This window comes from Phyllostomus discolor, chromosome 8, assembly GCF_004126475.2.
Source record: "Phyllostomus discolor isolate MPI-MPIP mPhyDis1 chromosome 8, mPhyDis1.pri.v3, whole genome shotgun sequence".
In the NCBI taxonomy this organism is placed as follows: domain Eukaryota; kingdom Metazoa; phylum Chordata; class Mammalia; order Chiroptera; family Phyllostomidae; genus Phyllostomus; species Phyllostomus discolor.
The window spans coordinates 33,152,831-33,167,412 of record NC_040910.2 but is presented as its reverse complement, the minus strand read 5'-3'; the positions used below and the strand labels follow the sequence as shown (position 1 = coordinate 33,167,412).

The following is a 14,582-nucleotide window of genomic DNA, read 5'->3' as shown; positions in this document are numbered from 1 at the left end:
AGATAAACCAGGAGAAACCGGGGAGTGAGACAGACTGCACAATTCAGGGCTCCAGCTTGGGGAAATAAAGCCACAAAACACCGATTAAAAACACCTGTGGGGATTGAGGTGCCATGAGAGACTCCCAGCCTCACAGGAGAGTTCATTGGAGGGATCCACAGGGTCCTAGAACATGCACAAGCCCACCCACATGGGAATCAGCATCAGAAGGGCCCAGTTTGCTTGGGGGAAGTGGCAGAAGGGACTGAAGTCCAACAGAGAGTAGAGCTAGCGTCACTCTTCCCTCTTGAACCCTGGCCCCACATACTGCGTCACATCCCAGTGACGTGAGTTTCCCCGCCCTGGAATACCTAAGGCTTTGCCCCTCAAATGTAATAGCCGCATCAAGACAAAATAAAATAAAATAAAATAAAATAAAATAGCCCAAACAAAAGAACGAGTCAAAACTCAGAACAAATACAACTAAGGGATGAAGAGATAGCCAAACTATCAGATGTATAGTTCAAAACACTGGTGATCAGGATGCTCACAGAATTGGTTGAATTTGGTCACAAATTGGATGGGAAATTAAAGGCTACGCAAGGTGAAATGAAGGAAAATGCACAGGGAACCAATAGTGATGGGAAGAAACTGGGACTCAAATCAATGGAGTGGATCAGGAGGAAGAAAGAAATAATCAAACAGAAAAGAATGAAGAAACAAGAATTAAAAAAAATGAGAGGTTTAGGAACCTCCAGGACAACTTTAAACATTCTAACATCCGAATTATAGGGGTGCCAGAAGGAGAGGACGAAGAGTAAGAAATTGAAAACTTATTTGAAAACATAATGAAGGAGAACTTCTCCAATCTGGCAAAGGAAATAGCCTTCCAAGAAGTCCAGGAAGCTCAGAGAGTCCCAAAGAAGTTGCACTCAAGGAGGAACATACCAAGGCACATCATAATTACATTACCCAAGATTAAAATGAAGGAGAAAATCCTAGAAGCAGCAAGAGATAAGGAGACAGTTATCTACAAAGGAGTTCCCATCAGACTGTCAGCTGATTTCTCAAAAGAGACCTTGCAGGCAAGAAGGGGCTGGAAAGAAATATTCTAAGTCATAAAAGGCAAGGACCTACATCTAAGATTGCTCTATCCAGCAAAGCTATAATTGAGAATGGAAGGGCAGATAAAGTGCTTCTCAGATAAGGTCAAGTTAAAGGAGTTCATCATCACCAAGCCCTTATTATATGAAATGTTAAAGGGACTTATCTAAGAAAAGAAGATAAAAAACATGTATAGCAAAAAATGACAGCAAACTCACAATTATTAACAACTACACCTAAAACAAAAACAAAAGCAAACTAAACAAACAACTAGAACATGAACAGAACCACAGAAATGGAGATCACATGGAGGGTTAGCAACAGGGAAGTGGGAGGAGGAGAGAAGGGGAAAAGGTACAGAGAATAAGTAGCAGAGATGGGGAGGGCAAGAATAGTATGGGAAATGTAGAAGCTAAAGAACTTATGACACATGGACATGAACTAAAGGGGGGAATGAGGGTGGGAGAGGGTGTGCAGGGTGGAGGGCAGTGAAGAGGGGAAAATGGGACAACTGTAATAGCATAATCAATAAAATACATTTTAAAAATAAATAAAAAAATTATTTAAATATAGATAGAATTTACCTGTGTGTGGGGGGAATCTTCATAATTTTAAAAAGATTCTTCCCTTTTCTAGAGAATAATTAAACTCATGGATAATGAAGAAGCTAATGTAAGGTTGGAAATAACTTTTGTGAGCTTCTAACTTGTTCCTATAAAATGCCTTTTTCCCCTGTTGGTTTAGTAACTAAGAGCTGAGAGGCACTTGCCCAGTGGGCCATTATTTTGGAATTGGCAGGCTCAGAAGACCGCGCTCCCCGTGGTGGGTTCAGAGAGCAGACGGTGCAAGGCAGCATGGGGGCTATGACGGTGAAGACATTAGGAGCAGTTATTCCACCACTGCCTATTAGTGCTCCGCACTCTGGGATGCATGGGGCCCTGTGTTGTGCAGTACTTCAGAACTAGAGAATCTTAGGAAATGAAACCATCCAAAGAACACACACGCGTCGCCCACAGGCACAGACAAGGGTGTGGGGATGGTTGCAGGGGGCAGGGCAGGAGCTGGGTGGAAGTGGGCAAAGTGGGGGGGAATGGGGACAGCTCTAATAGTGTCAACAATAAAAATTAAGTCAAAAAATCTAAACCAGCAAAATGATTGTAGGGGAGTTTGCACTTTACCCTTATTTCTTTGAGAAAAGAAAGTTATTTTTGATTATTCCAAAGTTAGCCAGTACCTTCAGATAGGACTCCTAACAACAGGAAGAATTTTGAGTTATTTTTCTGTTTGAGTTATTTTTCTGTTATTTTCCTTGCTAGGACTCCAGGGATGATTTCCTTAAAGGTTCCACCTTCTAGAATGACTAACAAAAACATTCTGTTGTTCTACAAACTTCAAAAATATGAGAATGATAATGTACCCAAATACATTAAAAAAGGAAATATATCAGTTTCCTATTGCTGCTATAGAAAATTGCCACAAATTCAGTGGCTTAAAAAACAATACAAATGTGTTATCTTACGATTCCAGAGGTCATTAATATCTGTGCCCTAAAATTTTATAATTCCATATAAGCATCAATTTGACTACCTTTTGAGGTTTATGAATGAATTCAATATATGTCTAGATTTTAGAAAATGAGAACTATAAACATTGATTTCACTCTCAATATTAGCTCATATTTATTACTGTCTTTTTTACTCACATATAACTGTGCTACATAAACTGTCCACTTAAAATATTGTTGCATACATTGTATGCATACCCATCAGTCTTTGTTTTGTGAAGCCGTTTTCTCTTCAGTCCATGATCTTCTGTTATAAGCAAGTTACTTCAAATCCAGTTGCAAGGACCTCTTTCACGGTGGTGTAATCTTACTATGTCATTTTATTTACCCTTCACACATTTTCAAAAATGATCCAGATTCAAAAATAATATAATTGGTTGCTGGGCTATGAGGAGTCAGCCTTAAACATTATTTTTGAAATGCTAAATTTGTTGTGTGATAGGGAAGCTTCTCAGCATAATGTTCATTTGCAAGCAGGTCAAAACCCAAACTGTGAGGGGTGTCAAAACCGAAGTTTCTAGGTTTTCAGGAGATGGTTATATTTGAATTTTGCTTTGGACTTTGGCCCTAAATCAAACACTGAAATGTATTAGGAAACAGAAGTGTTTTGGTTATTGACAGAAAGAGCACGATGGACGTAGGTTTATTACACTTGGCCTTGGTTGACAGGCGACAGTTGATTTTTTTCCTGATGTGACTTAGAAGCAGAAGCTGAAGGGTACTTGATGTCTTTTTTAGCTCACTTTGTGAGCCAAGAATGTTCCTATAGGTGTGAGATTGTGTTCATAACGTTTATCACTGAGTCAAGAACACAAGGATAAGGAGATTCAGCCAGATTTTATTACACATACTGAAGCTTAAAAGTACTTTAATTTTAGCCTCACAGTGGGGAACACCTACAGAGTATTCTCAGTTAACAAATTAGTTACAGCATAGAAAATACTTCAATTTTTTAATCTACATCTTTAGAATCAGTCCAAAAGGAAATGTTTTACTAGTCAGTTATTTTTTTATGGCAGGTATCACTCTCACTTGTCTTGCTTTAGTCATCTCCTATAGGTGAGGCAGAGGGAAACCAATGTCAGTCCAATCACCGGTTCTCTTGGTGGCAGTTAGGACTCAGGCATAGATGGTGGAATGGTGAGGGACATACGAACTGGCCACCAGGGAGGTGGGCTTCGTGGTACTTCGTAGTACTCTGAACTCTAGGCTAAGGGAGTATGACCCGTCCTTGTCTGGTAGAAGTGTGTTCATATATTCGCATTCACGGCTTCTGCAGATCCTTATGGCTGGTGAGATTTCCACATGATCATAAGCTTTCTGGTGAAGAAGCTGAAGTGAACTCTGCTGCATGGGTACTTCTGAAAACACATGGCGCACCTAGCAAGCAGAAAGTATATTGGCTGGTGTGTAACCTCAGTTACAGTTAGAGGCCAGAGGACTCAGTGCACAAAAAATGATTAAGGGAATGTACAGATTTATTATGTTCACAAACACTCTGAATTAGACCTACCTGCAATATAGGCCATTTACTGGGTATGATATTATGAAAGTATTGTTTGTGATTGCTTGGTTACTATATTCTGATAATTGATAATTTGGTATTCAAGGAACAAAAAACATAGATAAATACTGGTATTCACTTCCCCTGAATATCTCCAGCCTATTTTCCATGCAAACAAAGCTTTATAAAAATGTTCACATTACTCCTGCTTGTAATAAAATCTACATGTTTCTTTGCTTATTTTGAAATTCTAAGAGGAAACATTGTGTTTATAGTCATAGGTAATACTTATATCCATATACTGTGTACAAATGCCACACATATACCAGGCTACTTATCTTGTCATTTTATACATTAGTCCAGAATTTGTGAACAAGAATTTGGCTGAACCATTGATCTTGCCCTTTTTAACTTAACTATGAAGGGTCTGATTCAGAAATCTCACTAGCTAAATCTTCTTAAAGAATTACTGGTAATAATACTCCTTTCTTCTTCTTTTTTTTATTCCAAAATCACCTGTTATTTTTCCAAGTCACATATTTCATAGAATTTATATGCTATATTAAACATGTATGTATATATGGTGATTTTTATAAAGTAGTCAGCTTTCAAGATAATTTCACTAAAACACTTCAAACGCTGTCAGATATCTACTTAAAAAATGGTTGTAGAAAATGAATGCAAAGCTGAAAATATTTTACTCCGAGTGTCTAAGAGCAACCCCATATTCTATTCTGACAAACCAGGAGAGTAACATTTGAACAGAATCACAAAATATAAGCATGATAAAACCGTGTTCTTCTGTAGCCTTTCCTCTGGAGGCGCACAGACCACTAAAATTGCTGGGAAATCTTGGAAAAGAAAATGGCTCTTGTCAGTGGTAATGAGTGATGACTGCGTGGGAGGGAAGGCTCACAGGATGTCGGGGGCTTTTGTCACAATTCAGAGAAGCCTGCAAAATAGCACATAAGATTCAAAATTTTGTATTTATTTTTAAAATATTTTATTTATTTATTTTTAGAGAGAGGGAAAGGGAGGGAGAAAGAGGGGAGAGAAACATCAGTGTGTGGTTGCCTCTAGTGCACCCCCTACTGAGGACCTGGCCTGCAACCCAGACATGTGCCCTGACTGGGAGTCGAACCACTGAGGCTTTGGTTTGCAGGTCCATGTTCAGTCCACTGAGCTACACTAGCCAGGGCAAGATTCAAAACTTTTTAAAGCATTGGGCTTTTCCCCCATTTCTTTCTTTTACTTCAGGACTACAGGGTGAATATCTTTCTCCGTCAGAAGTGGAACGACCCGCGCCTCGCGTACAGTGAGTACCCTGACGACTCTTTAGACCTGGACCCTTCCATGTTAGACTCCATTTGGAAACCTGACCTGTTCTTTGCCAATGAGAAGGGTGCAAACTTCCATGAAGTTACCACGGACAACAAACTGTTAAGAATTTTCAAGAACGGAAATGTTCTTTATTCAATACGGTGAGTCATAGAGTTAAATTCCTGATTTCAATGAAAAAAGTTTTTCGTTGTTGTTGTGTTTTGAAATTTTTGATTAACTGCTTTCATTGTTCCACTCAAATGCCTTTAATACACCAAATATGTCTAATCAGCAATAGCAGACCCAAGTTTTAGATCCAGAAACTGTATGAATAATTCTTGGAAATCCGCTTTTTTAACAAGTGGCCCAAGTTATTAGTCAGCCAGGTGGGTGGGTGGTTTAAGGCAAAGTGAAGGGTAGCCAAATAATACATTGTGATTACATTTTATGTATGGATACTCCTTTAAATATTTATAGGTGAAGAAATATTTAGATTTGCTTGTCTGGGGTCCATTTTCCATAAATGATTTTTCAGGTATATGTATTTTTTTTAGATTTCCTGAGCTTCTTAGAAAAGATCTTATTTATGTTACAGTTATTTATTATAATTATAATGATGATTATTGTTATAGTTATTTAACACTAACACTAAAACACAGAAATAGCAACAACAAAAAAGACCCTTAAATATTCATTAATGAGAACTAAACAGAACACAATAATAATCCCATATCATGAAATATTCTGCATGAGCTGGACCTAAGTTTATTCATAAGAGGCGGCCTCTAAAATATATTCAAGTGCAAGGAAAATAGTTTATGTTTATTTTTACTTGAAACACTCTACATATGTAAGCATAACTGTGAGTGTAAAAATGTACATCTCTGTAAAGCTGTGCAAGAAGTTGAGAAGTATGCCTGACCACTGGGAGAAAATAACCAACTGTGGAAATGAGCAGTTGAATTTGGGTAGGAATAAAGGTGAACTTTAGATTTTACTATATGTGACTTCATATTATTTGAATTCTTCAGAAAGACTTAGGCACTGCTTAGGAATTCAATACATATATTTTATGATGGAAGCTCGAAACCTGAGGTTATGATCCTTGACTCCCCTTTGTTGTGGGTTCATGATGGATATCAGGGGGTCCATGACAGGGTGCAAACAGAGCAAGTTAAATTTTTTCCCTAATGCTTTGGAAATTAACTTTGTGAAAGCTATGGTTTATTTTAATTATAAGATACTGTTTCATTTCAGACAGATTTTTGCTACAAGAATCTATCACAGGATAGCATGGGGTAATCATTTGGCAGTTATAATGTAAATATTTCCATTGATAGAATTGAAATACGATGTGTGTGTGTGTATGCTATAGGATTATGGATATTTAGTTGTTTTTATCAAGCCTTATTGGAATTGGAAAATGGTTCCATCCATTATGAATTGCTCACATTTCTTCTAATATTTTGAGGAAAGTTATGGAGTAATTCAGAGTTGCATTTTTGTCTCTTTGATATGAATTCAGATGAAACAGGATGATGTCTCTCAGCTCCTAATTTTTGTTTGCTATATCCTGGCTCACAAGATCAAAGACTAAATTTGTTTTATTATGAGTTGTTTTTGGAAATCTCACAGTACTTTGAAATCTCCAACTGGCAAACGGTTTCTTTGTTTAAAAAAATTGCGCTAAAAAAAAACTTTCATTCAATTTACAAATGGAGCATCTGTGATATTTTATGGGAGATCTGACTTTCCTGCTTGTTTAAAGAAAGAAGCAGAATGTCCTGGCAAACCTGACCTACTGAACTTGTCCATTTATCTGTACTTTCTCTTTCTACCTACTAAAGCAAAGAAATAAACTTAATAAGGAATGAAATGGCATTAATGCTCAGGAGGGTGAAAGGAATGAAAAGAAGACAGTGACAGATGAACGGTGGCAACGTGCCTGAGGAAGCTTGAAAATGACTACACATGTGAAAACTGACTTAACAGAGGCAGCTGACACCAAAGCCAATGTGGGGGAACCAGAAAGAAGATGGTAATATCCTCACAGTTTTAGAAATTTGTGGCAGCTAGGACTTCAGAAAATAGAAGCTAAAAAAGAGATACAAAATTAGAATTGATTTCTATTTTATAGGAACAACAGTGAGCCTTCTATTCCTAATTTTCTCACTTACATCCTTTAGACGAGGGGCCGCCTTTTTGCCTTCTGAACTGGGCAGAAAGCAGGACAGAAAACCTCAGAGAGGCTGTGCCAAGAGCTTCAGGAGTAGGGATGCCAGGCACAGCTGGATCTGTAATGAGACATTATACAAAAAAAATGAGGACTGCATGAGGTATATTTAATGGCAATACCCATGTTCTCCCTAAAATACTGAAAGCCAAACATAAACTTCTACTGAGTAGTAGTCAGAAGAATACACCTCTGGAGAAACTAAACTGTCCAACAGAAAAAAATCTACAGATATTGACATTTGGGGAATCACCAGTGAACTCTCTGAGCAGCCATGTTATCATCCTGCAGATAAGATCACTACTCAATGAACCTTCCGCTACTAATAGAGCTCCAAAAAGCTTTCAGTGTTTCATTCATGAAGAGGCCTTCTAAGTAGTAGAATCAAAATACAAAGAAGTAGAAAATAGGAGAGAAATGATATGGAAATCAGAACATCAATACACATCTAATATATGACTAGAAAGGAAAAACAGAGGTAGAGAGAGAGAGAGAGTGAGCTTACCGTGTAAAACAAGAAATTGCTAGGTGAACTGCTCTGTTTAACTATTGAGCGAGCCTTTCCAGCTCTGAGAGGAGTTCGTAGAATTTGAAGTAATAGTAGGGAATAAAATCTGAAGTGACTGCAAAAGTGAGACAATTATTAACAACAGGAAGAACAAACTGTTATGCACAAGCTGTAATTACAGCAACCTACTAAGCTTAATCATAAACCAGAATTACATGTTCATAACATGTAAACAACAAATATTAATTTAACTATGTTTATATAATTAACTTTTGAGTATAGTTGAGATTTCAGTGTGCATAGAGTGTGGTATAAGGACAAATAAATTCTGTTTTTTTTTCTTGTAGGAAATTAATAGACTATGTCATGAACTAAAAAAATCAAGCATTATATAATAGCAATTTAGCCCTATGAACATAAATCGTAGACAATATCTAAGAAAAAGCTGCCTCTAAGGAGCTAGAGCTGGGAGTAAGAGATGGGTGGGACAAAGGTTCAGTTGTTTTTTATGTGCTATTTTATGCAGCTGTTTAAACTTTTAAATAATATACATGAATTATATTGCTAATTTTCAAATTAGGTACTTTTTAAATGAGGGCTTTGGAGCCAGGCACATGACTCCAGATTGTCAAGGTTGGTATTGATTTTACTCTGCTTAGAAAGTTAGCCTATTACTTATTTAATGGGTGCTGACTGAGGACACACGATGCCTGGGTCAGAGACAAGGGCGTTTCTTACTTACTGCCAGCAAGCAGCCCAAGCATCAGCGTATTTGCCTTACTTCTCGCTTGTCCTCAAGCCTCACTGGAGCCATGCGACAGGTCCAGAGGAATATAACACACACCATGGTCTGTGTCACAGCTATGGAACACTGAGTTTGGGGAATCCACTGCTTTTATAGCAAGATACAAGCGAGACTTCTCTTTGTCCTTTGTCCTAATCTCTCAAAATTAGCACCTGCATTAACAACCCAGAGAAATGACAAAGCAAAAAGAGTAGGCGAGGCCTTGTGCACTTGGTACACCCAGCAAGAGATGCACCAAGGGGCAGAAGGGGTCCGGGAGGGATGTCTCCCAACCCAGGTCAGACGTCTACAACTTACTAGTCATGATTTGGGGCAAGTCTCTTTACTTGCAAAAGGTTTGTTTTTCTTCTGTATATGATAATTCTTGAGCTCGAAATAATATATGTAAAGCACCCAGATAGTGCCAGGCATATGATAGGCACTGAAGTTGTTTATCTTTCTAAAAAGGAAACAACAACAAAACTAAACCAAACACAAAACTAAACCAAAACTAAACAAAAAAAAACAACCCAAACTCTTTAAATTCTGATTTTTCCAGAATCCCAAAATTAGCCCTATATGGACTCTCACAGGGTTACTGCCCTATCTAAGCCTCAGTTTTATCACTTATAAATGGGGATGGTAATATCCTCAGATCAAGATAATGGAGGCATCTCATACAGTTAAATCTTCTCTAATGCTTACCTAACTCACACTGGTAACCCATGTCAATACCACCAACTTTACTGCTTATATTACAGAAGTATTATTTCATTAAAAATCAAGTCGCAAGAGGAAATTTTATATCAAAACTGCTACTATGCACAGTGAATTGTCATAATGCAATTTCAACTTTTATTTAAGCTAAATATAATCACCCTTTTCTTTGAAATTCAGTTGTGAAAAAAGTTAAAGGTTACTTATACAATGTGTTTATTTTTTTGAACCTTGACAGGCCTTTACTTTTTATTTTTATTTATTTATTTATTTTTAAAAAATATATTTACAGTTGTCCCAATTTTTCTCCCTTTGCCTTCCTCTGCCCAGTACCCCCATTCCCTCCAGCAATCCCTACCCCCTAGTTTATGTTCATGGGTCATGCATAGAAGTTCTTTGGCTTCTCCATTTCCTATACTATTCTTTTTTTATTGTTGTTCAAGTACAGCTGTCTCTGTTTTCCTGCCACCACTTCCCCTGACCCAACCCTACCTCCCACCCTCAATTCTTCCCCTCTTTGACTTTGTCCTTGGGTCCTTTATACGCGTTCCTTGATGACCCTTCCCCTACTTTCCCTGATTATCCTCCAGCCCCTGCCACTGTTTACTGTCAGTTTGTTCTTTATTTCAATGTCTCTGGTTATATTTGGCTTCCTTGTTTATTTTGTTGATTAGGTTCTACTTATAGGTGAGGTCATATGATATTTGTCTTCCACTGCCTGGCTTATTTCCTTTAGCATATGCTTTCCAGATCCTTCCATGCTGTTGTGAAGGGTAGGAGCTCCTTATTTCTTTTTGCTGTATACAATTCCATTGTGTAAATGTACCATAGTTTTTTGATACATTCATTTACTGACAGGCACTTAGGTTGGTCCTAGCACTTGGCTATTGTAAATTGTGCTGCTAGGTTCTTTTGAATTGTTGTTTCAGGATTCTTAGGGTATAATCCCAGCAGTGGAATTGCTGGGTCAAAAGGCAGTTCCATTTTTAGTTTTTTGAGGAAATTCCATACTGTTTCCACAGTGGCTGTATCTGTCTGCAATCTCACCAACAGTGCACTAGGGTTCCCTTTTCTCCGCATGCTCTTCAACAATTCTTCGTTAATTTGTTTACGATGGGCATACTGATGGGTATGAAGTAGTATCTCATTGTGGTTTTAATTTGCATCTCTCTGATGGCTAGTGATGCTGAGCATCCTTTCATATGTCTCTAGGCCCTCTGTATGTCCTCATTGAAATGTCTGTTCAGGTCCTTTGCCCATTTTTCAATTGGATTGTTTGTCTTCCTGGAGTAGAGCCATGTGAATTCTCAGACAAGGGAGATCAGACCCTTGTCTGAGGTATCATTGGCAAATATATTTTCCCATATGCTTGGTTCCCTTTTTATTTTGCTGATGTTTGCTTTACCCATGCAGAAGCTTTTTATTTCGATGAAGTCCCATTTGTTTGTTCTTTCCTTTATTTCCCTTCCTCTAGGGGACATATGGGTGAAAATATTGCTTCATGGAATATCTGAGATTTTCCTGCCTATGTTCTCCTCTAGGACTTTTATGGTGCTGTGACTTATATTTAAGTGTTTTATCCATCTCGAGTTTATTTTTGTGTATGGTCTAAATTGGTTGTCGGGTTTCATTTTTTTTTTTTTTTGCATGTAGCTGTCCAGATCTCCCAACACCATTTGTTGAAGAAGCTATTTTTACTCCATTTTATGCTTCTGCCCCCTTTGTTGAATATTAATTGACCATAGAGACATGGGTTTATTTCTGGGCCCTCTGTTCTGTTCCATTGATCTATGTGTCTATTCTTATGCCAGTACCAGAGACAGGCCATTAATTTTTAAATAGAAAAAGCAAACTTATTTCAATAAATGTTTTTAAAGATGCTGTTCATTCCAGAGAAATCAATTTATAATGCCATAAAATTTATGTGATGTGGAAAATTTTGCCTGTGTGTAATTCTGTATATTTTTTGGAAGAGGTCATAGTTTTAATCAGCTTCCTAAAGGGAACATCAGCAATACTGAGACTGCATTGGTGATGGGTTGATAAGCTTTATGATTGTCTCTGCAAACAGATGACAGCAAAACTCAAACTTAGAACACTAGTTCTAATCTTCCTTCTTCCTCTTTGTGTAACAATCTAATTTCTGCTGAGGGTAATCTTTGTAGAATCACTCACAATAAACTACCGAATAACTCAGAATAACTCAAGTAAATATATAAAAACCATGGGGAAATACCTTATATTTTCTAACGTTTTAATTACATTTTTCTAATTTCTTTTGGAAGAATTATTTGTGTTTATTTTACTTTAAATTTAATAACTAATAATGTATAGAATGTTTATTTGTTATTATAAAAACATAGCATTTAAGAAGAAGTTACATTAATTTCAGAACCAATTTTCATGAAAAAGGCCCCTGTGCTTTTGGCTTTTTCCTTTTTTTAAAAATTTAATCTTTATTGTATTTTTTCCATTACCACTTAGTCCCCTTATAACTGTCTCCCTCCTCCCCACCCCAGGAATCACCCACTGTTGTCCATGTCCATAAGTCCTTTTTGCTCGATCCTTCCTTTGAAAGCAGTTTACCTGAAGGTTACAGGCATAGAATTAAGAGCTAGACCCCCAGGGTTGCACATCCAGCTCTACCAGTGTCTGTTTTGGGATACCGGGGGAGTTAACCTTTCATTTTCCTCATCTCTAAAACAAGGATAATATAGTTTACCAGTATTAAAAATCTGTAGTAAGAAATAAACATATACACACACAGTATTTAAAATTGTGCCTGCTACATAGTACGTACAACAGATTAGCTGTTATGATATTGCAGATCAAAGATAAAAATTAGTGAGGAAGCAATTGTCCGTATAACACTAAATTTAGAAATATTAGGATCCAATTAAAATTCTCATTTTTATAAAGAAGATAAAATAGAATGAGAAAATGTTTTTAATGATTCAATTAATGGTTGAGATAGACACTATACTCTAGGCAGTGCTTGCTCAAAAATGGGTAATACCTCATTTTTCATGAGGTCAATTGTCACAGAATATAGTCATCTTTTTTTTAACATTACTACTTGACTAAGCCAAGACTTCTTAGGACAAAATAAAAAAATGCCATATCCTGTTTATGTGTCTTGTCTCAGAAAGAGAACTTAGTGTCCTCTCTTAACACAAGAAGAGATTCATTTCTAAAACAGTAGAATGTGATTAATTGCCTTTTGATTTCATTTTCTTTTGATGTGGTCAGGACAAATTACAATTTATATGTAATGTTTTGATGGAGAAATTCAGTATCACACCCACCAAATTGACACATATTTTTCATTCACATGCTGTTAAAGGAGCAACTGTGTCCTGCCTTAAACAAAGAAGTGTCAATAAATAAATGTTTCTCAGGATATGATTTATGACTAGTTCTACAGTGTTTTTCTTTCCCAAATAATTCCTTTCAAGCATCTTCTTTTTTAAAAGAATTATGTAATGTCCCTCATTTAGGACAGAAAAATAGCCAGGAAATGAATTTGACATCACATACATGGTGAGAGCCTGGAAGAGATTCTAAGAATGCAATTTACTTCCATACAAAAGGTCAGAGAATTAATTCTCCAAGCCAACATTTGGAACTGGCTGGCCAGAGGGCCTTGGATGTCTGGACAATTAATGTGCATACACACTCAAAATGTACTTGTGCTCACACCTCTAATAAACCCTTTCACAAGACAGGGAACATCGTGTCCCACTGATTTTACAATTGCCTTTTTAGATAGAACTTTGCAGCTCAACAAGATCATACTTACAGGCTCACTTAACCTAGCTGAGCCAGGAGAAAATTGCTGCTGAAGCTTGAACTCTATGAATTATTTCAGTGTGTTATGGACTCTGACTTGAGTGAATTATTAAATGATCCTTCTGGGTCTCTTCAACATCAGCAACTTCACATGTCTGTTCATTGATGTCTCTCAAATGAGGTTCATTGGATCTCACTGTAGAACATACACCGTTACAACTAAGTGTATGGTCTGTATAAAAAGACCATTTTGGAGAGAGTGGTTACATTTACTAGAACTGATAATTTTTGTTGTTGTTGTTCAAGCTTAAATTGTTTTTGTATGTGATTTAGTTGTCATGTTTGTGCCCCTCTTATATAATTTTGGGGAGGGGAAGAGGGGGAGCGCTGAGAATGGTAGAATGTACTGGGAACCCTTAGTAACTAATATTTATTGAGTGTTTACTGTGTGTCGAGCACTTACCTAAGCATTTCACATGTGTTATCTAATGCATTGCTCTCCAGAATAGATACTGATATTTCTTCATTTTAGAGATGTGAAAACTGAAACATAGTGAGGTGAGGTAATCTGCCTCTGGTCACAAAGTTTAACTAAACAAATCCACCTAGGGTGCTCATTAATATACTGAACTTCACTGGGAGTGCTTTCAATAAAAGGGGCTGGCTAGAGAGTTCTCAGAAAAGAACTTGGTTTGAATAAACTAGGGTTTGTTTGGATCTGGGCCTCTTTTTCTCAGGTCCAGAAACTATAAATTCTTGGTAATCCCTGAAGATATCTTGGTAATGAAGTTTCCCAACTAAAAAAAATGTTCAAGGATGATGAGTAATCTGGAATGCCAACGTACAAATACTTCCTGGGGAGGGGGAGGAGATGTGTGGCGTACACCCTCTGAGTCACTTTGTGTGAAGCCAAATCAGACGTTTGTTTGGGAAGCATAGAACGATGTCACGAATGTTCTAGGGGTTGTTGCGCAACCCCGATAAGACCTGGTGATGTGCCCTCGTCCTACAACCGCTGACCCCACTCTAAGACCTACCGAGACTGTTCAAGTTCTCCAGATTCAGGATTTGTTCCTCCAC

General features: G+C 37.4%; 1 protein-coding gene across 2 annotated transcripts in view; it reads left to right on the top strand.

The window, feature by feature from the left end:
- The window catches only part of GLRA3 (glycine receptor alpha 3), a 138,262-nt gene that overhangs the window by 56,168 nt on the left and 67,512 nt on the right, over nt 1-14,582 (top strand). For both annotated transcript variants that reach the window (XM_028521086.2, XM_028521085.2), the window contains exon 4: nt 5,409-5,632. In XM_028521086.2, the coding sequence (XP_028376887.1) occupies nt 5,409-5,632 (224 nt within the window). The remainder of the gene's footprint in view (nt 1-5,408; nt 5,633-14,582) is intronic.